Raw genomic sequence first — 24,147 nt, 5'->3', positions numbered from 1 at the left:
CCGTTTACAGTTATTACAAAACACTGGCTATATTCCCTGTGTTATACAGTACGTCCTTGTAGCCTGTCTTTCACCCAACTCTTTGTACCTCCCACTGCCCCATCTCTATATTGCCCTTCCCCTCCCCACCACTGGTAATCATTAGTTTGTTCTTTGTATCTGTGAGTCTGCTTCTTTTTTGTTATATTCACTAATTTGCTGTAGTTTTTAGATTCCATATATAAGTGATATCATACATATTTGTCTTTCTCAGTCTGACTTATTTCACTTAGCATAATGTCCTCCAAGTCCATCCATGTTGCTACAAATGGCAAATTTTTTTGTTCTTTCATGTCTGAGTAGTATTGCAGTGTGTGTGTGTGTGTGTGTGTGTGTGTGTGTGTGTGTGTGTGTACCACGTCTTCTTTAACCATTCATCTGTTGATGGACACTTAGGTTGCTTCCTTATCTTGGCAATTGTAAATAATGCTGCTAAGAACATTGAAGTGCATGTATTTTTTGAATTAGTGTTTTTTTTTTTTGGATATGTACAGGAGTGGAATTGCTGGGTCATATGGTAGTTCTATTTCTGGTTTTTGGAGAAATCTCTATACTGTTTTTCATAGTGGCTGCATCAGTTTACATTCCCACCAACACTGTAAGAGGGTTTCCTTCGAACGAATGAATGTTTAACAGAAAGGTGTGCCCTCTATTTATAGCACACAGAATAAAAATATATAATAATATACATTTAAACTAATGGCAGTTTGGAATATTGTTTTTTTAATTATTTTAATAGAAATGTACTTAGAAGCTTATAGGGCCTGAGAGTCGTCATTTTAAATAGCCAATATATTTGAGCTGTCAATACATCGGAGTTATGGTTATAGAAGATACTTATTCTACAAATGGTTATAGAAGATACTTATTCTATAAATTTATGAGCAACTCTGGAGGGATAAAGTTTATCCAGGAGACTAAAGGTTTGGAAACCAATTATCTCAATTTCCAGTTTCCTCAGTTAAGGAATCTGAGTCCCAGAGTGATAAAAAAAACTTGACCATGGGTCATATAAAATGGTTGAAAAACTGTATTATACAAAATTACGGGTATTATTTTGAAACAAAGAAATAAATACTTGAATTCCCTGGTGGCTTAGTGATTAGAATTTGGCGCTTTCACTGCCATTGCCTGGGTTCAGTCCCTGGTCGGGGAACTGAGATTCTGCAAGCCACATGGCACAGCCAAAAAATAGGAATAAATACTCTTTACATAATTGATAGCTGGAATGTAGAAGAGGCTATTTGGGGTAAGGTGGATCCAGAGTGAAAAACTGGAACCAAGGCCTAGAATTAATAAGACAATAGATACTGATTCAGTTTTAGGAAGAACATTTTTGGAAAAAAAAAAAAAACTATCCAAAAACTGGACTGAGGAACCCTGTAAAGTAGTATGTTCCATGTTCCTGATATTTTCATGCAAAGACTGAATAGCCATCCACCTATAATGCTGAAGAAGAAACTTTTACCTTAAATGGAAGGTTAGACTAGTTGGCTTCTAAGATCTCTTCCATCGTCTATGATTCTTTGAAAATGTAATAAACCCATTAAGATTATGTTTGTATACTGAATTATTTTCCTGGTGCCTTCCAGTTTTGAGAAATATCCAGAGAGGAACTATGTCAGCCCTAGTATGTAATAAATTCCCATATAGTCCCAATGTTCACATATTATTATACCTTTATCATTATACAGTATATAATCATTCATTTCTCCCAAGAAGGGTGAAAAAAGAAATTGAAAATAAATGGACATTGGCTTCTGTTTTCTGTCTTCTTCTCTCTTCCCAAGACTTTATGACCCAAAGTAAGCCAAAAGCATCCTAAGAAAACTGGTATCGTTCTTCTTCTGCCCACACCATCATTTTCCCAAGCATCTGTGGCTAAGATTATTGTGAAAAAGAAGCATCAGTATTTGATAAGTGTCAGTATTCAAAGACAGGAAATAGAGAAAGTACATGACAATTTAATGGAACTTTAGTAAGAAGTTGAAATTCTTTACTTTTTCTGAAGTCTAGTAGCTTATTCTCAATGAGACCATATACTGGGAAATTGAAATGGAACTATACTCTTTAAAATAGTGTTTCTCCTATGGGAGAATTTAGCAAGGCTAGAAAAATTAATATCCATAAATATTTTCCTTTTCTACCGGGTAATTTTCACTTGGGAGCCTACAAAACAATCCATGTGCTTCAGGTTTCACATTTAGCATTGAATGCTAAATACATCAAAGGTACTACATATCCTGAATTTGAAGAGAAAATGCCCCCCACAAAAAAATTATAAAGAAGAATTAATCTTCTTGGACTAACTGAATAGTTCTTCTGTTTTGCCCTGCATTTTTTTTTTTTTGCAAAATCTTACCACGTAAAAGTTAACTTTATTCATGTTTTTTATTTACATTAGAGAATATCTAAGGTGGCTTTGTATTGAAGTGGACCTTGTTGTATAGAAGCAATTCTACTTGGTATACAAAGAAACGGTACCATAATCAAATTTAGACCTGAAATTATGAAATGCTATTGAATGACTTTCTACACTAAAAGAGAATACACAGGTTTTAAGAATTCTTCTTCCACTTTGTAGATTGGCATGGCAATTCTACTTTGTAGAGTCATATGGCAAAATTATAAAGGTTACAAACTCTAATCATATAAAATGAGCTTTTTGAAAATTACATGAGAAACTTGAGAATAAAATTGGTTTTAGACTGCAGCTTCCAAAAAATGTTGGAGTAGACATAATTTTCCCTATCCTTCCCAGTAAGTACAACTAAAATCCCTAGACATTATATATAAAACAAATATAAGAAGACTGTGAAGGGTGGAAAGAACTCACATCTGCTAGGGACCACAGGACCTAAAGAATAACATAAAAATATATACATTCATTTATTTATTATTAACCATTTTTTAATTGAAGTATAGTTAGTTTACAATGTTGTGTTAGTTTCAGGTGTACAGCAAAGTGATTCAGTTACATGTATATACATATATATATATATATATATATATATATTCTTTTTCAGATTTTTTTTCCATTATAGGTTATTACAAGATATTGAATATAGTACCCTGTGCTATACAGTAGATCCTTGTTGGTTATCTATTTTATATATAATAGTGTATATATATTAATCCCAAACTCCTAATTTATCCCTTCCCCCACCCCACTATTCCCTTTGGTAATAAGTTTATTTTCTATGTCTGTGAGTCTTATTTCTGTTTTGTAAATAAGTTCATTTGTATCATTATTTTAGATTCCACATATAAGTGATATCATATGATATTTGTCTTTCTCTGTCTGACTTCACTTAATACAATGATCTCTAGGCCCATCTGTGTTGCTGGAAATGGTATTATTTCATCCTTTTTTATGGCTGAGTAATATTCCATTGTATATATATACCACATGTTTATCCATTCATCTGTCAATGGACATTTAGGTTGCCCTATAACTATTAAGGAAATTGAATTCAAAAAAGTCTCCCCAAAAAAGAATCTACAAGTACCCATAACCTACAGCTAACATCATACTTTAATGGTGAAAAATAGAATGCTTTTCCTCTGAGACCAAAAGGAAGATGTCCACTCTAAACACCTTTATTCAATATAGTAGTAGAAGTTCTAACCAGCACAATAAATCGAGAAAAGGAAATAAAAGATACACTTGATTAGCTGTGTAGAAAATCATAAAGAATCTACAAAACACTCTTACAACTAATAAGTGAATTCACCAAAGTCTCTGGATACAAGATCATCATATAAAAATCAATTGCATGTCTATATAGTAAAAATAAATGCAATGAAATTGAAATTTAAGGTATTAATAAATTATTTGCGATCCCTCAAAAAATCAAATACTTACATGTAACTCTAACAAAACATTACAGGACTTGTATGCTGAAAACTACAAAACACTGATGAAAGAAATAAAAGAAATTCTAAATAAATGGAGAGACATTCTGTGTTCATGTACTGGAAGACTCGACATAGTAAAAATGTAAATTCCCCCCAAATTGATATTCAGGTTTAACATAATTCCTATAAAATTCCAGCAAGATTGTTTGTTGATGTAGACAAGATAATTCTAAAATTCACATGGAAAGGAAATATGCTAGTATAGCTAAAACAGTTCTTGACAAAAAGAATAAAGTGGAAGAAATCCATCTACCCAATTTTGAGACTTATTATATAACTACAGTAACCAAGACTGTGGTATTGGCAGGGTGATAAGACGTATAGATCATTGGAACAGAATGGAGAGCCCAGAAATAGTCCTGCACAACCATGGCCAACTTAGTTGATTTTTGACAAATGTGCAAAAGCAATTCAATGGAGGAAGTCTTTTCAAGAAATGGTGCTGGAACAATTGGATATCTATAGGAAAACATAAATTAACCTTGATGTAAATCTCACACCTTATACAAAGTGAATTCATAATGGATCAGAGATTTAAGTGTAAAAAATAAAACTATAAAAATTTTAGATAACATAGGAGAAAATCTTTGTGGCCTAGGGCTTGGTGAAGAATTCTTAGGAATAGGGCTAAAAGCATAATCCATAAAAGAAAAAAGCAGTAGCTTGGACTTCATCAAAATTAAAAAAAAACTTTTGTGCTGTAAAAGACAAGGATGATGAAAATACAAGCTACAGATGAGGAGAAAATATTTGCAAACCACATATCTGACAAAGAACTCATATCTGCTACAGAATGGGAGAAAATTTTGCAAAACCACTTATCCGATAAAAATTCATATCTAGAATATATAATGTACTTTCAAAACTTAATATTAAAGAAAAGAACAATTACAAAATGTACAAGAGACATGAAGAGACATTTCACTGATATATGGATGGCAAAAAGCACATGAAAAGATGTTCAACATCACTAGCCATTAGGGAAATTAAATTAAGAACCTGATGATCTATTGCTACATGCACCAATGAGAACAGCTAAAAAAAAAAGAATTACTTATAATACGAAGTCCTGGCAAGAATGCCAAGAAACTGGATCTCTCATACATTGCTGGTAGAAATATAAAGTGGCACAACTTTTATGGAAACAATTTGGCAGTTTCTTTTAAAATTAAACATATAATTACCATTTGACCCAGCAGTTGCATTCTTGGGCATTTATCTTAGAGAAATGAAAACTTACATCAGCACAAAAACCTGTACATGACTGTTCATAGAAGATTTTTAGCTGTATATAATAGCCAAAAATTAGAAACAACCCAAGTGTCCTCCAAGTGAAGGGTTAAAAAAACATTGCAAAGAAACAGAAACAAAATGGTACATAAGTATCATGGAAGAATACTTAGCAAAAAAAATGAATGGACTATTGATATATGTGACTTTAGTAAATTTCCAGGAAATTAAGCTGAATGAGAAAAGTCAATTTTTTGAAATTTTTGAAGTCACATGTATGACTCCATTTATATAACTTTCTCAAAAAGACACCATTATAGAGGTGGAAAACAGATTGGTGGATGCCAGGAGTTGAGGATGGTGGGAGGGAGGAGAAGAATGGTGTGATAAAGGAACATAGAATTGTACACATATATTGTACAATATCAATTTCCTTTTTCTGTTATGGTGCTATAATTATGTAAAATGTAAACTGGAGGAAACTGAATGAAGACCAATTTTTGCAACTTCCTGTAACTCGAAATTTATTTTACTATAAAAAGTTTTAAAAATTGATCCTAAATCTAATAAAATGCAATTTTAGAATACTTAAAATACGCAGGTAGTCATTATGGAGCCAAACAAAGTTACTAGAAGGCACATTTTCACGTACAAAGAGCAAGATTGGAAATGGGATATGAACTATAGTTAGATCTGCATGTCTGGTCCCTTTCAGAAAAGAACCAATTCATGTTTCTTTTGAAATATTTGGTGGATAATTTTCACCAGAAATAAAAACAAAAACAAAAAAGTGTTCTGCAACAGGATGCATGTTGCTTGAAAATCTGAGTATTTAGATAAATATTTCTTCTAATAAGGTATTTTAAAATAAAAGCAGCTACTTTTATTTTAGCTTATTGAGTAATAATAAAACTGCATTATTCTAGGTATCTACTTATTTTTTTAATCATATTTTATGCTGTATCCATTCATTATTTTAATGGCTAGAACTGCTAAGGTTTCTATTTTTACAAAACTTTCTCTTCTATTTCTCTTATAAAGACTTGGATTGGGAATCGAAGAAGAAAATATCGTTTAATGGGGATTGAAGTTCCACCTCCAAGAGGAGGCCCTGCTGATTTTTCTGAGCAGCCTGAATCTGGTTCTTTATCTGCACTCACACCAGGAGAGGAAGCTGGTCCTGAAGTAGGAGAGGATAATGACCGAAATGATGAAGTATCCATCTGTTTGTCTGAAGGAAGCTTGCAAGGTATTTTATATGCTCCATCTCCTAATGATATCTTTTGTGAATTTGATGCTTTTTTATTTGCTTTTCAGCTTACCACACTTCAAATCTAAAGTCCTCAAAACATTTGGTTAAATATTTGAAAAGAATAGACATATTTTTATTCTATTTTAAAATGATAGTTGTATATATTTAAAGTGTGCAACATATTTAGATATACATGTACATAGTGAAATGATTACTACAGTCAAGCTAATTAACATATCCATCTCCTCACATAGTTACCTTTTTGTGTGTGTGTGGTGAGAGCACCTGAAATCTACTCCCAAAGCAAATTTCCAGCATTCAATATAGTACAGTAGACCCTTAAACAACATGGCTTTGAACTGCACTGGTCTACTTTCAATAAATACATTGGAAAAACTTTTGGAGATTTGCAACAATTTGGAAAAACTTGCAGACAAACCATGTAGCCTAGAAATATCGAAAAAGTTAAGAAAAAGGTATGCCATGAATGCATAAAATATATGTAATATACATATAACATACAAAATATGTGTTAATCAACTGTTTATGTTATTGGTAAGGCTTCTGGTCAACAGTAGGCTATTAATAGTTAAGTTTTGGAGGAGTCAAAATTTATACTTGGATTTTTAACTGTGCAGGGGGGTTGGTGCCCATAACCCCCACATTGTTCAAGGGTCAACTGTATTGTTAACTTTAGTCATCATGCTCTACATTAGTTATCTAGACTTATTCATCCCATGTAATTGCAATTTTGTACCCTTTGGCCAATATTTCCCCATTTTCCCCACCTCCTCAACCTGGTACCTACCATTCTACTCTCTGCTTCTATGTATTTGACATTTTTTGATTCCACATGTGAGATCATGCAATGCTTTTCTTTCTGTGTTTGGCTTACTTCAGTTAGCATAATGTCCTCTAGGTTCATCCAAGCAGTCGCAAATGGCAGGATTTTTTTTAAAGACTAATATTCCATTGTATATGTATACTACGGTTTCGTTATCCATTCATCTGTTAATGGACACTTAGGTTCTTTCCATCCTGTGACGAATGCTGCAATGAACATGGAAGCACAGATACCTCTTTGGGGTACTGATTTCATTTCCTTTGGATATATACAGAAGAGGAATCGCTGAATCATATGGTAGTTTCTTTCTTAATTTTTTGAGGAACTTTCATACTGTTTTTCATAATGGCTCTACCCCATTTTTTCCATATCCTCACCAACAGTTGTATTTTACCTTTTTGATTTTTAATGCTTCCACCTAAGCAGTCTCCCACATTGTCATCACAAAAAGTGACACTCATCTACCACAATAATGTTCTCCATGATTCAAAATATTGGTTATTACAACAATCCATAAATTATAGTATATGATCGTTTTAATTTTATTGGAATTCTAGTCAATTTGGGTCAGAGAAATTTAAATGCATTGTAATCAAAGAGAGTATGGTATAATGTGACAAATACCAGACTAGTAGTTGGACATTCTGGGTACGAGTCCTAGATCTTCCACTAGCTGATTATGTGACTTCAGGCAAAGTATTTAATTCATCAGGCTTTAGTTTTCTCATCTGCAAAATAAGGGAATTAGGCTGGATCATCTTTATAATACTTCTCAGTGCTTCCCTAAATGAGAATTCAAATAATAACATGTAATCATACCATTTGTCCATGAGAAGTATTTTTCATTTGACTTCAAGCATAGAAAGAGTCCTCTCCTGACACCTTTTTTATGAACACTTTTATTGAGGTTTAATTTACATAGAATAAAATTCATCAATTGCAAAAGTAGAGTTCAATGATTTTTAGTTAAGTTTATAGAGTTGTACAACCATCACCATCACTAAAATCAAATTTTAGAATAATCTCTTCAAATCACTAAAATCCAATTATAGAATATTTTCACCACTTCAAAAAATTTCCTTGAGCCCATTTTCAGCCAGTACCCACTCCCACCTCCAAACCTAGGCAACCACAGATCTGATTTCTGACTATATAAATTTGTCTTTTCTGGGCATTTCATATAAATGAATGATATATAGTGGGGGTGTTGCATCTGTAATAGAGAGAGAGAATTTTGCATTGGCCCATTTTGTTTTTATTTTATCGATCAGGGTATTATTCACACTATATTTTCCAGTTTATTTTTGCCTTCTAAATTTGCTAATTGGGTTTTCAAATGTCAGAACTTTTGTTTGTAATTTTTATATTGTTAAATATACCAATTCTTTCCTTTATGGTTTGTGACTTTGGTGACAGTATTACAAAATCCTTCCTTGTACTACAATTATGTAAACATACCCCATATTTGCTTCATGTATCCTTATGGCTTCATTTTTACAACATGATATTTATCCCACCTAGAAATTGTTTTGCTTTAAGATACGTGAAGACAATACCTAATTTTGTTTTTCCAAATGATTAACCAAATGCCCCTACACTATTTGTTGAATAAGTCAGCATTTTTCCAGTGAGTTTGTGTAGCTTTTTTAAATCAAAGATAGGTAGATAGATAGATAGATAGATAGATAGATAGATAGATAGATAGATAGATGATAGATAGATGATAGAGAAATAGAGAGAGAGATAGACACAAATTCATGTATGTATACATACGCACATGGTTTAAATTCTGGATTTCCTATTATGTTAGATTGATCTGATTGTTTATAACTGTGGTTTTATAAGATATCTGAAGATCTGGAAAGGCTCTCATTCTTAGCTCTTGTAGTACACTGATTCTTCTAGATGAACTTAGTTCATACCTTTACCCAATACCCCTCCCCAAATTCATTTAAGATTTTTGTTACTGCACTAAATGGATAGGATAATGTGGGAAGATGAATGCAGTTTTGCATGGGCTGAGTTTTAAATGAGGGCAGGACATCCATGTGGAGCTGACCAGCATACCCTTGGATAATATGCATCTGGAGCTCAGAAGAAGGGGTAAGATATGAGAAGAAATATTGGAGTCACCCATATCGAGGCCAAAAAAAAAATGTCTAGCCATAGAAATAGATGACTTAGTTAGGTGAGAAATGGAAAACAAGAAAGGAAGATAGACAAGGACAGTGTGTTGAGAAATATCCAGATTTCTGGAAGAGAAAAAGGAGCCATTGAAAGAACATTCAGATATAAGAGAATCAGGATAGTATGTTATTACCAAAACCAAGGAAAGAAAAAGATTTCAGAAGGAAGAGGCATCGTTATCTCAGTGGTCTCATAGAGGTTGCGTATAAGGCATCTAAAGTGGTTAAAGGTACATAAGTGGACGATAGAACAGTGGTATGAGGGAGTGGAGGGAGAGGGATATGGGGAGCTGTTTTTCAATGGATATAAAGTTACAGTTACAGAAGAGGAGTAAGTTCCAGAGAACTGCTGAACAACTCAGTGCCTGTAGTTAGTAATAAGTGATTGTATTCTTAAAAACTTAAGAGGGTAAATCATGTTAAGCATTTGTAACACAAAAAAAGGGACACAAGGAAACTTTTGGAGGTGATGGATACATTTATTACCTGGACTGTGGTGGTGGTAACAAAAGTATATACAAGTTCAAATTCACCAAATTGTATACATTAATTATGTGCAGCTTTTGTGTACAAATATTTTCAGTGATTCTAAATAGATCCTTAGAGAATGATGTCTGGCAGCTATTTGACGGATAGTGGGGAGGTAGGGATTTGTGTGTTTCTATGGGTGGGTCAGAGAGCTGTGAGGAAATATTCTGATAAAAGGAAATTATATAAGCCCTTAAGGGGAGTTTCATTCCCCAACTCCATCTTCCCCACCTAAAAGGGAATTTTAAAAAATAAAATAGTTAATGGGAAAAAAGTGAGTTAATTTTAAGGTTGCTAATGGACCACTGCTCCTACACTATCATCCTTTGTCATTTAATAGCTTGCTCTCTAGACAGCTGACATAGTAATCAAGACCTAATGAGAAAAATGAGAGATAATTTAATGCATGAATCAAAAAACACTTGATGGGAAGTGAGATTGCCTAGGATTCCTCTCGGTGGCTTATTTTTCACAGCTGCATGGTAACCTTTTCATTCTCATTAGAAATTGCAAAATAAAAGCATAAAAGAATTTTCAAATACTGAAAAGAGTCTTTTTCCGTATGGTTTCCTACTAGTGCTGTCCTGTTATCATCCTCATTTTACTGATGGAGAATACTAATCTGATTTAACTGTGTGATTCTTTTGTGACAATTAAGTGAATTGTATCATCCGGCCTAGATTAACATAATACCTTTAAAATATGCTGACCATATTCTCTTCCAGTTATGAAACTGTAGTCGAATGTATGTTTACTTTGAGTTTCCATTAATTACATCTTAGAGATATGGAGGCAAGATAATCAGAGTAGCTTCCCATACTATTTCAAAAAACTAACAACTTGAAACTCAGGGTCCTTTATAATACAGCTGTTGATTCAATAGGGTTAGAGTCTTTTAAATGTCTAAGAAAAAAAAATGTCTTTAAATCAGGGCTCACATTTTACATGTCAAAAAACAATTAAAATCACTTAAAAATATTCTAGAAAAAAACTCTACGAGCAAAAACAAGGATTATTTTTTAAAACACAGTAAAAGGCAGGGTTAGCCAAAGTCATGAAAAAGTGCTGTTGATCTTTTAGTGGTTTCAAGTCCATTCTTTTGCTTCTGGGAGAGTAGGTACTTCCCTGATACAGAGCTTCTGACTTACCTCTAATTTCCTCCTACTTTCCACCTTCGCTTCTCCCATTTCCTTTGCCTTTCAATGTGTGGAGGTGAAGTGAAAGGATATGTGGTTGGCATTGAAAACGAAAAGGTTACCTGGATTCACCCCCCACACCGAACTGCACACTTTAGCAAATGTAATAGATGACTCAGCTCCTTAATTTCAAGTTTTGTGTCTACCAAAATATATTTATGGTTGAGCAACTTTAAAGATTGATACTATCCTGAGAAGTGAACTGTCTAAAGTATAGAAACAACATCTATAGAAACAACATCTATAATGTTAAATTCATTAAATTTTATAACAAAGCCTCTTTTCAGCTGTACCTATTATGTATGTGGATATGCACATGAAAGATAATTCTGCGTACAGCTACTTAGTGTGAGCACGTGGCCACCACATAAAGTGCCCTCTAGAGCTTTCACTGATTAGTATTCTACTTATTTATTTTCCAATTAAGAGAGCTGCTTTTGTTGAGTAATAACCAGACATATTGACAGTATTTAGCTTTCAAGCTTTTACAGATGTGTAAGCTACATATAAGCAAAAGAAAACATGCCTTATTCAGCTGTATAATTTCATACCTTTTTATTTTAGAAATCCTCAAAACAGTTTTTATATGCATCTTATAAAAGAATCATCAAATGATGGATGAATCTGTTGCTGGTAAAGCAGAACTGTTTACCAAGGTATGAGCAAGTGAGAACAGAAATGTTAGGCAAACCTCTAAGGAATGATACCAGTAAAGATCTGTTGATGAGCAATATAACTCCTATTTATAGGGCACCAGTACTAATACCAGCTCTGCATCTAAATCTGATGACAATTTTCCCTTCCTTCATTTCATTTAGTTGCTGATTACACAGGACTTGAAATGCGGTGATTTGAAATGTCCTAATAATTAATAAAATTTCCTCTATCTAGGAACCACTTTTTTTAACTTTTTATTTTATATTGGAGTATAGCCAATTAACAATGTTGTGATAGTTTCAGTTGCACAGCAAAGCGACTCAGCCATACATATACATGTATCCATTCTCCCCCAGTCTCCCCTCCCATCCAGGCTGCCACATAACATTGAGCAGAGATCCCTGTGCTAAATAGTAGGTCCTTGTCAGTTATCCTTTTTAAATAAGCAGTGTGTACATGTCAATGCCAAGCTCCCTAACTATCCCTTCCCTCCACCCTTCTCCCACTGGTAACCATAATTTCATTCTCTAAGTCTGTGAGTCTGTTTCTGTTTTGTAAATGCGTTCATTTTTATCGTTTCTTTTTAGTTTCCACATATAAACGATATCATATGATATTTCTCTTTCTCTGTCTGACTTACTTCACTCAGTATGAAAATCTCTAGGTGCATCTATTTTGCTGCAAATGGCATTATTTCATTCTCTTTTTATGGCTGAGTAATATTCCATTGTATATGTGTACCACATCTTCTTTATCCATTCCTCTGTCAATGGACATTAAGGCTGCTTCCATGTCTTGGCTATTGTAAACAGTGCTGCAATGAACACTGGGGTGCTTGTATCCTTTTGGACCATGTTTTTCTCCTGATATATGCCCAGGAGTGTGATTGCAGGGTCATATGGTAGCTCTATTTTTAGTTTTTTAAGGAACCTCCATACTGTTCTCCATAGTGACTGTACCAATTTACATTCCCACCTACAGTGTAGGAGGGTTAGGAACCATTGTTTTATAGAAAAAAATCAGTTGAATTTTTAGTGGACTTTGCATTAAAACTCTGGTAAAACTTCCCTGAATATCTTTAATTCTCAATGCACTCATATGTGAGTTCCTGGATGAGCAATGTTTTCCTCCTAGTCATTTCCCATGTTCATACACTGCACCCTTATATGTCTTTCCATGCGAAGGAATGGACTCAAAAAATCTTAGGAGAACTGATAACTATTTCTGTTCTTCTTTCTATGGTGAAATAAATTGTTCACTACCAAGGGGCTGAGAACTTTCACTAGTATTTATCCAAACAATCTATGACATGGCTGTGCAGAAAGAAAAGAGAGAAACATTAGCCCTATTTTTCTAAGGGTTAGAGGTAGGGGAAATCTTAAGACAGAGGATTATCTTGTAGACACACTATACTGTGAATTAGCCATTTCTCCTAGCTCAGCACAGAGAACTTTTTAGTACACTGATTTTTCTGAGTTAATTTTTCTTTTATTTTTTCTTTTCTCATTTTTAAACTATCGGGGTTTTTAAAAAATTTCATTGCTGTTTTATTAGTATGACAGCCAGTGATTGACTACTCATTCATACTTACAGTATGCGAACTTCTTTTTCCAGTTTTGTTGAGATATAATTGACCTACAGCACAGTATAAGTTTAAGGTGTACAACATAATAATTTGAATTACATATATCATCAAATGATTACCACAAAAGTTTTAGTAAAAATCCCCCACCTCATATAGAAACAACATTAAAGAAATAGAAATTTTTTTCCTTGTGATGAGAGCTCTTAGGATTTACTCTCTTAGCAATTTTCATTTATAACACACAGCAGTGTTAATTATCTTTGTCATGTTGTGCATTACATTCCTAGTATTTATTTATCTTATAACTGGAAGTTTGTACCTTTTGACCACCTTCATCCAATCTCCCATCCACCCAGCCCCTGCCTCTGGTAGCCACAAATCTGATCTCTTTCTGTATGAGTTTGTTTCTGAAGTATAATTGACCTATGATGCTTTGTTAATTCCTGATATAAAAAATAGTGATTCAATATTTCTATACATTTCAAAACGTTCACCATGACAAGTATAGTTGTCATCTGTCACTAAAAAGATATTACATAATTATTGACTGTAATTCCCCACACTGTACATTTCATACTTGTAACTAATTTATTTTGTAATTGAAAGTTTCTACCAATTAATCTTCCTCAACTATTTCTGTCCTGCCCACACCCCACCCCATCTGACAACCATCTGTTTGTTCCCTGTATCTATGACTCTATTTCTTTTTGATTAGTTTGTTCATCTGTTTTGTTTTTTAGATTCCACATATAAGTGAAATCACACAGTATTTGTCATTCACTGTTTGACTTATTTCATTTAGCATAATACCCTCTAGGCCCATCCATGTTTTTGCAAATGGCAAGATTTCATTCTTTTTATAGCTGAGTAATATTCCACTGTGTGTATGTGTGTGTGTGTGTGTGTGTGTGTGTGTGTGTGTGTATGTATACCAGATTTTTCCTTATCCGTTGATGAATGATATGACACTATACATAGAAAATACTAAATATACCCCTAAAAAGTACTAGAACTCATCAATGAATTTGGTAAAGTTGCAGGATAACAAATTAATATGCAGAAATCTGTTGTGTTTCTATAGACTAACAGTGAACTACCAGAAAGAGAATTTATGAAAACAATCCCATTCACAATCTATCAATGGGCACTTAAATTGCTTCCATTTCTTGGCTATTGTAAGCAATGATACAATGAACATAGGGGTGCATATATCTTTTTGAATTAGTGTTCTCATTTTCTTTGGTGAATACCCAGAAGTGGAATTGCTAGATCATATGGTAGTTTTATTTTTAATTTTTGAGAAGTCTCCATGCTGTTTTCCATAGTATCTGCCAGTACCAATGTACATTCCCACTAACAGTACACGAGGGTTCCCTTTTCTCCCCATCCTCACCAACAGTTGTTATTTCTTGCCTTTTTGATAATAGGCATTCTGACAGATGTGAAGTGATATCTCAAAATGGTTTTGATTTGCATTTCCCTGATGATTAGTGATGTTGAGCATCTTTTCCTGTTGGTCATCTCTATGTCTTCTTCGAAAAAAAAAAATGTCTATTCAGGTCCTCTACTTATTTTTTACTTGGGTTGTTTGTATTTTTGATATTGAGTTGTATGAGATCTTTGTATATTTTGGATCTTAACCCCTTATCAGATACATCCTTTGAAAATATTTTCTCCCATTCAGTAAGCAGCCTTTTTGTTTTGTTAACAGTTTCCTTTACTCTGCAAAAGCTTTTTACTTTGATGTAGTTTTATTTGTTTATTTTTGCTTTTGTTTTCCTTGACTGAGGATATATATCCAAAAAAATACTGCTAAGACTGAGGTCAAAGAACTTATTACCTATGTTTTCTTCTAGAAGTTTTATAATATCAGGTCTTACAGTTAAACCTTTAATCTGTTTTGAGTTTTTGTATATGGTGTGAGAAAGTAGTCTATTTTGATTCTTTTCTATGTAGCTGACTAGTTTTTTAAACACTATTTATTGAAGAAGCTGTACTTTCCCTATTGTATATTCTTGCCTCCCTGGTCATAGATTAATTGCCCTTATAAGTGTGGGTTCATTTCTGGGCTCTCTGATTCTGTTGATCTATGTATCTGTTTTTGTACTAGAATCTTACTGTTCATTACTGTAGCTTTATGGTATAGTATGAAATCAGGGAGTGTGCTACCTCTTGTTTTGTTCTTCTTTCTTAAGATTATTTCAGCTATTTGGGGTCTTTTTTGCTTCCATACAAATTTTAGAATTATTTTTTCTAGTTCTTTGAAAAATGCCATTGGTATTTTGGTAGGGAATGCATTGAATCTGTAGATTGCTTTGTGTAGTATGGTTCTTTTAACAATATTAATTCTTCCAACCCATGAACGCAGAATTTCTTTCCATCTGTTTTGTCATCTTCAATTTATTTCCTCAGTATCTTATAATTTTCAGAGTACAGATCTTTTACCTCCTTAGTTAGATGTATTCCTTGGTAATTTATTCTTTTTGATGCGATTGTGAATGGGATTGTTTTCATAAATTCTCTTTCTGGTAGTTCACTGTTAGTCTATAGAAACACAACAGATTTCTGCATATTAATTTGTTATCCTGCAACTTCACCAAATTCATTGATGAGTTCTAGTACTTTTTAGGGGCATATTTAGTATTTTCTATGTATAGTGTCATATCATCTGTAAACAGTAAGAGTCTTCCTTGTTCCTTTCCAATTTAGATGTCTTTTATTTATTTTTCTTATCTGATTGCTATGTCTAGGACTTCCAATACTATGTTGAATAAAAGTGGTGACAGTGCCACTCACTGATGGGCAGAGTTGTGTCCCACAGTCTCTGGTTATAGGGCCCTGGGAGTCCTGGGGTTAGCACAGGTGCACTGGTGACCTGGGCCAGGTCCTGGGCACTCTGGTGGATGTAGTCAGGTCCTGGAGCAGCTGGGAGCTTAGGAGATCCTAAGGCAGTCAGCCTGCTCATGGGTGAGGCTGTGTCCCTTCCTGGCTAGCTGTTTGGTCTGGGGCATCCCAGAACTGGTGCCCACCGGTTGGTGGGCAGGGTGGGTCCTGGCACTAATAAGCTAGAGGGGGGATTCCAAAGTAGTGCTTACCAGCAACAATGTCTTTATGGTGGAATGAACTCCCCCAAATGGCTACTGCCAGTGTCTGTGTCTCCAAGGTGAGTTTTAATCACCCCCTGCTTCTCCAGGAGGCTCTCCAAGATCAGTAAGTACATCTGAGCCAGGCTCCTTTCAAATTATTGGTTCTGCCCTGGATCTTGGAGGGTGTTAGATTTTGTGTGTGCCCTTTAAGAGTGGAGTCTTTTTCCCACAGCCCTCTGGCTCTCCTGAAAGTAAGCCCTGCTGCCCTTCAAAGCCAAACTTTCCGGGTAGCTCATCTTCCCAGTGCAGGAACCCTGGGCTGAGGAGCCTGATGTGGGGCTTCAATCCCTTGCTCCTTGGGGAGAACCTCTGCAATTATAATTATCCTCCTGTTTGTGGGTCACCTTCCCCAGGTGTATGGTTCTTCACTATACTGTGTCTTTGCCCCTTCTACCCCTCTTCTTGTGGCTCCTTCATTATATGTCTAGCAGTAAAGATTCTTTCCTGCTAGTCTTCATGCTGCTCTCATGGGTAGTTGCTCTGAAATAGTTGCAATTTTGGTGTGCCCATGGGAGGAGGTGAGCTCAGGGTCTTCCTACTCTGCTATCTTGGCCACTCCCCCTACAGTATCAGAATACTAAATTTTGATCATAAAAAGAATACATGTTCATTATATAAAATATTGGAACATACAATGAAAAAGTTAGAAATATTCCTACCTCTCAGTGATATCCTCTCTTGAAATGGGGGTGAGAGAATATTTATGCCAGTGTTTTCTCTGCATATATACAGGATTGTTTGTGTGTGTGTACATGCATATACACATCCCTTTTTACAAAATTGAAAATGTACTATATTTATAGCTTTATATCATGTATTTGAACATTATTTGTATCACTTTTTTCTTATTAAAATGAGCATACATGTTTATTGTAGAAAATATTTAAATATAAATAAGCAAATGAAAGAAAATAAGAATTATTAAAGCGAGTAAATTAGACAAAATGAAGAGTAATAAAAGTTGCCTGTAATTTCAATCAGAAATAATAATGGCAATGTTTTGGTGTAAATAACGTCAGTACTTCTTTTCTCCATGAAAATGTGTACTTGTTTTCTTTTATAAAATTAAGATCACAGTGTACCTATAGAGTAGATTTTGTCACCTTCAGTTTTTCTCTTTCCAATAGATCATGAATATTCTCTTTATTATCAACTCTTATTCTACTTCATTTTTAGTGGCTTTCTAGTATTTATTGTAAGGATAAGCCCTACACGATTTATCCAAGCCTTCATTGTTAAGCATATAGGTTACTTCATTTTTTAAATTATAAGCAACACAGTGATGACCATCCTTAAATTCAAATTCATCCACACTTATTTCCTTAGAATACATTGTTAGAAGTAGAATTACCATTTGTGTCTTTTTACAATAGAGAAATTATTTAAGTGATTTTGAAAAAAGCATTCTCAATAAAGTTTTAAGAATGAAAAATGAAATCATGGCCTTCTTTGTTTCTGTAGAGGAGTCCAGTGAAGTTGTTCTAAATGAGGCAAGGGCTCATAAGGAGGAAAACCACCATACAGTATCTGCAGATAATGTGGTATGTACGTTTTGAAATTCTTTCCTCATTATATGATGGATTCCAAGGATTTGTTTCCAGTTGGTGACAATATCAGCATTGTCAGAATAAAGTCTTGCTCCACTTCACAAACCAAAACGGATCTGTTACCAATGCAATGATATATCTTATAGGGTTTAATAAATGAAATTTAAAGTGATGTCATTTATACCGTTTTTTTAAATTTAGGAGCTTTGCAAATATAAAAACCTAATGCTTACTACACATGTGACATTTTATACATAACAAGTTATTTTGCTTCAACACATTTAGCAAAGAGCAGATTTTTTCTCATTTGACAGATGGCAGAGTTAAAAAAGTTTAGCCTGAGACCATGGAGGAAGGCTTACTTAGTTCTGGGACTTGTATCCAAGGATTCCTGATTCTTGTGTTCTTTGTTCAGACCATACCTATCTACACTGTTTTTGGAAACTTTTCTTCTTTTTAGTTAAATTGGACTCTGCCAGTCATCTTAAAAATTGCAGCAATGGAAGAAAGGCAGTATTAAGAAACTGAATAGCAAGCAGACACAGCCTACATGTGGATTAAACTGAGTTTTGTGAAAATGTAAACATTGATATGTAGAGATCTTCTCTAAGCAGCTGTATTAGCAGCATCTGTTTATATTCTGACTCCAACAAATAATACAGAAATCAAGATAGTATTAACCTAAAGTCAGACATAAAGGCAAATGTCATTGTGCTTTTGCTTTTGCTTTTGAATCAGTGTTTTGTGCTTGTGCTTGATTGCAAACTTTACAAATGGTCCCTATAATGGATTTTTCTGTTACAAAGTGGCTGTAACTTCAAGATTTACCCTGGCTTCCATTACAAACATTATTTATCTGACACTATAATTCTGTCACATCTCCTTAATAAAAGTTGAGCACATAAAATAGTTTTGTTCTTTTTTTGTTAGATATCGACAATATATAACAGTATTTTTCACATACTGAGTGTAGTTTAGGATTGCATTTTACTGATTTCAGTCCTGATTTAAGTTTATATTTGGCCCTTCTAAGAGTAAATTCAATGGACATATAGGAAAACATACTTTTATTCTGAGGCAAAGTTGTGTTTTCATTATATAGCTAGTAATAATTGTTTTCTGCAATTATTAATTGTGCTAATATTCTTAATTTCACCAAGTAATAATCTCCTTTGCTCCAGATTTGAGTAATACTATTACAAATTATATACAATTATTTACAAATTGGAACTCTTTTCCCCTAAAGACATGTTCACTTTTAGTCTGAATTTCTCAGCATTGGATCTCCCCTGTGGCAGACATTTGAAGATAATGAATGAAGTCATGGCATGGGATGACTCACAGTCACTTAGGCACCTAATTTTTCAAGAGCAATTGATTTTCAGAGACAAAACTCCAAACTTTCAAAAGTTGATCTCCTCTGCCTATAACTTTTGAGTGTCCCCAATTATTCATGGATGACATATCACAAAGACATATAAGACCTATTTATATGTGCAAATCTATACAGTGGTCCTTGGGGCCTTCCTCCCTGGATTACTTAGCTCTTTTTTCCCAGAACCAATCCAAATAGAAAAATCTAAAAAAACAACATCAAAAAAGATATCAAATCTGCATTCTGGTGAGAGCTTACACGATTAAGCCCCAAGTTTATAGTGATTATAATAGAAAACAAAACATTAGTTTCATCTCCAGGCAGCAGTAGAAAGCAACTTCATTGCAGCTGTCCTCCTGACTCAGAAACCTGCAGGTCACAAACGCTGTTATAGTATCATATCCTCATAGGCAATATATCAAATATGATCATTCCCAGTTCATTTGTGATTTTTAATCACCATATCTATTGCTGGGTAGGAAACTTGATTTCAAATTCTGCCTACGACATGTTGCTATTAATGTGATTGTTCTTAAAAGACTGCCTAGTGACTAACTCTAGCTTAGCTTTTCTCTTTTTTAAATTTTCTTTTTGGTTGGCAGGATTTAAATGTTTAAAAGTGTTTTTTCTTAACTGTGTTTTTCATATGCAAAAGAAAATTTAAAGCCAATTTTGTTTTTTCGTTTTGCTTTTGCTTTTTTTAAAAAAAGTTCTATGATTAGAGAACTTGCCTTTCCTCCATGGTTGGAGCTTATTGGTCATTTTTTTTTCCATCAGTGCTAAGCTGTTTTGTTCATTCTTTTGACAAATATTTAATTAGTACTACTGTGTGTGAGATACTGTACAAATTATGCTGTACCTTAATTCTAAAGCTAAGGGCAGTTTAGTGTGTCTCTTGTTCTTGCTCTCTTCTCTTTCTCACTGTCTAGTGAAGGAAACAAATCATCCTGCTCTTTTTGCCATTACATTATAAATGTCTGTTTTTAATTGTATAACTAATGGAATGCCGTAAATAAGTGAATTTCTTTTTAAAGCTGTATTTGACTTTGCAATACATGTCATATGTTGATATTTTACATTACAAGTTGCAAAGAGATATATGGAAACTTAAAAAAGAAAGCCCTTCCAACCAATTAAATTTGGTTATCGTTGAATAGACTACCCTTACAGGAAGCAAGCTCCCTTCCTGGAGGGCACTATTTAAGCAGAGTTCGAATGCCTATTATTTCAGGGATATTGTGAAAGTGTTTTTTTTCTGTTTTAAATAGTATTACAATAATTTTCTCTTACTAAGGGAGGTGGCTCAGACACATACTGGGTGTAAAGCTGAGGAACCAGTCAGTTATAGTTATTCTGGATAACCTAGACTAGATAACCTCATCACTAAAACTGAATATTGAATGTATATATGCTCTATACATTACTGAGTATAGTGATGATCAGATATATATTTAGGAAAACTTCTTTACTTGTGTTACAGAAAATAGAAATTATTGATGATGAAGAAAGTGACATGATAAGTAATTCTGAAGTAGAACAAGTGAATTCTCTCTTGGATTATAAGGTAAAAGTATTTTCAGATTCTGAATTTTTTAAGAGAAGATATTAAAGGAGGCAGACTTTTACAGTACCTATGTACTGGTTTATTTCACTTCCATTTGATAAATTAGGTATACTGGGACTCTGCATTGACTCTCTTAGGCACTTGGATATCAGTCAGAGTGCTGGACATTTTAATTAATGCTGGCTGGTTTAGTGGTTATGGTTTTAAGCACAGTTTGCTGAGCAGGAGTAATTATTGATGGTGTATGGCAAGATAAGGCATAGTGGTGGTTAATGTGAAATGTATGACAACGGCTTTTTAAAGCCCATGTTCATTTTTAAATGATGGTAAAGGGGGTATTTTCTCCAGTGTCCCTTGCTAACTTTATCTTGAATTTCAATTTCTGAAGACATTTTTTGAATATAAGAATATACCTGCTTTAGAAGTTTAAAAACAATTCCCAAAGCAAATACTGAATGAATATTAAAAGAAATGACCTTTTCTTAATGTCACTTGTTACTGAACTGAAAGACTTACTTTGACAGTGTGCCATACATAATTTTGTTTTTATTAAATTTTGACATAAGCTATCAGTCTAATATGTCAATATGTTTTCTGCATAGAGGTGTAATTGTTTTCCCTTTGTTAATCAATATCCTGTCTTACTAGGTAATTTGGGGCCTTCTGAAATTTGGCAACAGATTCATCCATTTCATGCACAAAAGCTATTTTCTTAAATATCATACATCTTCAAAGCAGAGACTAGTAATCTTAAGATTTAACAATAAATAACATTTAATCAGAAAAGACAACAGCTGTCATTTTCTCAAAAATCTTTTCAGTTTTACTATAATTGAAAGTTATGTCATTCAACAGATTCTGTTTTCCAAATGTTCATAACATATCAGACTTTAAAATATTGAACATTGTAAACACAGAAGGAAATTAGTTTTTGAAATTTATTTGCTAAGTGGTCAAAGAGCACAATATAATCCTATATTTAAACTGTATTTTCAGCTAATAAAATTATAAAGTTGTTGGTTCTGAAGTACAGGAGATCCTTGTAATCACTCCCACATGGTCATACAATATTTCTAAATGCCCAGTTCAGAAATAAAATGGCTCTGCAAGCCACCACTTGGCACAGGCTATGGAAACTACAGATGAGAGGACTGGATTGCACAGCTGTTAAGTGTGCTCCACTTAGTACACGTAAACAGTTCAGATAAGGCTGGGCCCAGAACTCAGAGGATCCTTTCTAGCACATTTCCACTCCGGGGCACAAGCCCACGTGAGAAGGTTTCAAGCTGAAGACCTGGGCAGGCCGGAGTATCCAGCCCAGAAATTTGAATTTTCATTGACTTCTAAAGGACATTTAATGATCCAGTGTTTTCTTTTTTTTTTTAACATCTTTATTGGTGTACAATTGCTTTACAAGGGTGTGTGAGTTTCTGCTTTATAGCAAAGTGAATCAGTTATACATATACATATGTTCCCATAACTCTTCCCTCTTGCATCTCCCTCCCTCCCACCCTCCCTATCCCACCCCTCCAGGTGGTCACAAAGCAACAAGCTGATCTCCCTGTGCTATGCAGCTGCTTCCCACTAGCTATCTAATTTACATTTGGTAGTGTATATATGTCCATGCCTCTCTCTTGCTTTGTCACAGCTCACCCTTCCCCCTCACCATATCCTCAACTCCGTTCTCTAGTAGGTCTGTGTCTTTATTCCTGTCATACCCCTAGGTTCTTAATGACATTTTTTTCTTAAATTCCATATATATGTGTTAGCATACGGTATTTGTCTCTCTCTTTCTGACTTACTTCACTCTATACGACAGACTCTAGGTCTATCCACCTCATTACAAATAGCTCAATTTCATTTCTATTTATGGCTGAGTAACATTCCATTGTATATATGGGCCACATCTTCTTTATCCATTCATCCGATGATGGGCACTTAGGCTGTTTCCATCTCCGGGCTATTGTAAATAGAGCTGCAATGAACATTTTGGTACATGACTCTTTCTGAATTATGGTATTCTCAGGGTATATGCCCAGTAGTGGGATTGCTGGGTCACATGGTTGTTCTATTTGTAGTATTTTAAGGAACCTCTATACTGTTCTCCATAGTGGCTGTACCAATTCACATTCCCACCAGCAGTGCAAGAGTGTTCCCTTTTCTCCACACCCTCTCCAGCATTTATAGTCTCTAGATTTTTTGAGATGGCCATTCTGACTAGTGTGAGATGATATCTCATTGTAGTTTTGATTTGCATTTCTCTAATGATTAATGATGTTGAGCATTCTTTCATGTGTTTGTTGGCAGTCTGTATATTTTCTTTGGAGAAATGTCTATTTAGGTCTTCTGCCCATTTTTGGATTGGGTTGTTTCTTTTTTTTGTTATTGAGCTGCATGAGCTGCTTGTAAATATTGGAAATTAATCCCTTGTCAGTTGCTTCATTGGCAAATATTTTCTCCCATTCTGAGGGTTGTCTTTTGGTCTTGTTTATGGTTTCCTTTGCTATGCAAAAGCTCTGAAGTTTCATTAGGTCCCATTTCTTTATTTTTGTTTTTATTTCCATTTCTCTAGGGTGTGGGTCAAAAGGACCTTGCTGTGATTTATGTCATACAGTGTTCTGCCTATGACTTCCTCTAAGAGTTTGATAGTTTCTGGCCTTACATTTAGGTCTTTAATCCATTTTGAGCTTATTTTTGTGTATGGTGTTAGGGAGTGATCTAAACTCATACTTTTACATGTACCTGTCCAGTTTTCCCAGCACCACTTATTGAAGAGGCTGTCCTTTCTCTATGGTACATTCCTGCATCCATTATCAAAGATAAGGTGACCATATGTGTGTGGGTTTATCTCTGGGCTTTCTATCCTGTTCCATTGATCTATCTTTCTGTTTTTGTGCCAGTACCATACTGTCTTGATTACTGTAGCTTTGTAGTATAGTCTGAAGTCAGGGAGCCAGATTCCTCCAGTTCCGTTTTTCATTCTCAAGATTGCTTTGGCTATTCGGGGTCTTTTGCGTTTCCATACAAATTGTGAACTTTTTTTTCTAGTTCTGTGAAAAATGCCAGTGGTAGTTTGATAG

General features: G+C 34.3%; 1 protein-coding gene across 1 annotated transcript in view; it reads left to right on the top strand.

Annotated features, from left to right (window-relative positions):
* The window catches only part of HDX (highly divergent homeobox), a 181,590-nt gene that overhangs the window by 139,865 nt on the left and 17,578 nt on the right, over positions 1 to 24,147 (top strand). Inside the window, exons 6-8 of the mRNA XM_029241093.1 lie at positions 6,229 to 6,436; positions 18,043 to 18,122; positions 20,984 to 21,067. Coding sequence (XP_029096926.1) covers positions 6,229 to 6,436; positions 18,043 to 18,122; positions 20,984 to 21,067 — 372 coding nt within the window. The remainder of the gene's footprint in view (positions 1 to 6,228; positions 6,437 to 18,042; positions 18,123 to 20,983; positions 21,068 to 24,147) is intronic.

This window comes from Monodon monoceros, unplaced genomic scaffold, assembly GCF_005190385.1.
Source record: "Monodon monoceros isolate NGI ecotype Baffin Bay Population unplaced genomic scaffold, NGI_Narwhal_1 Super_Scaffold_22, whole genome shotgun sequence".
In the NCBI taxonomy this organism is placed as follows: Eukaryota; Metazoa; Chordata; class Mammalia; order Artiodactyla; family Monodontidae; genus Monodon; species Monodon monoceros.
Note: the sequence above shows the minus strand (reverse complement) of the source record. Positions and strands in the feature narration are given on the sequence as shown.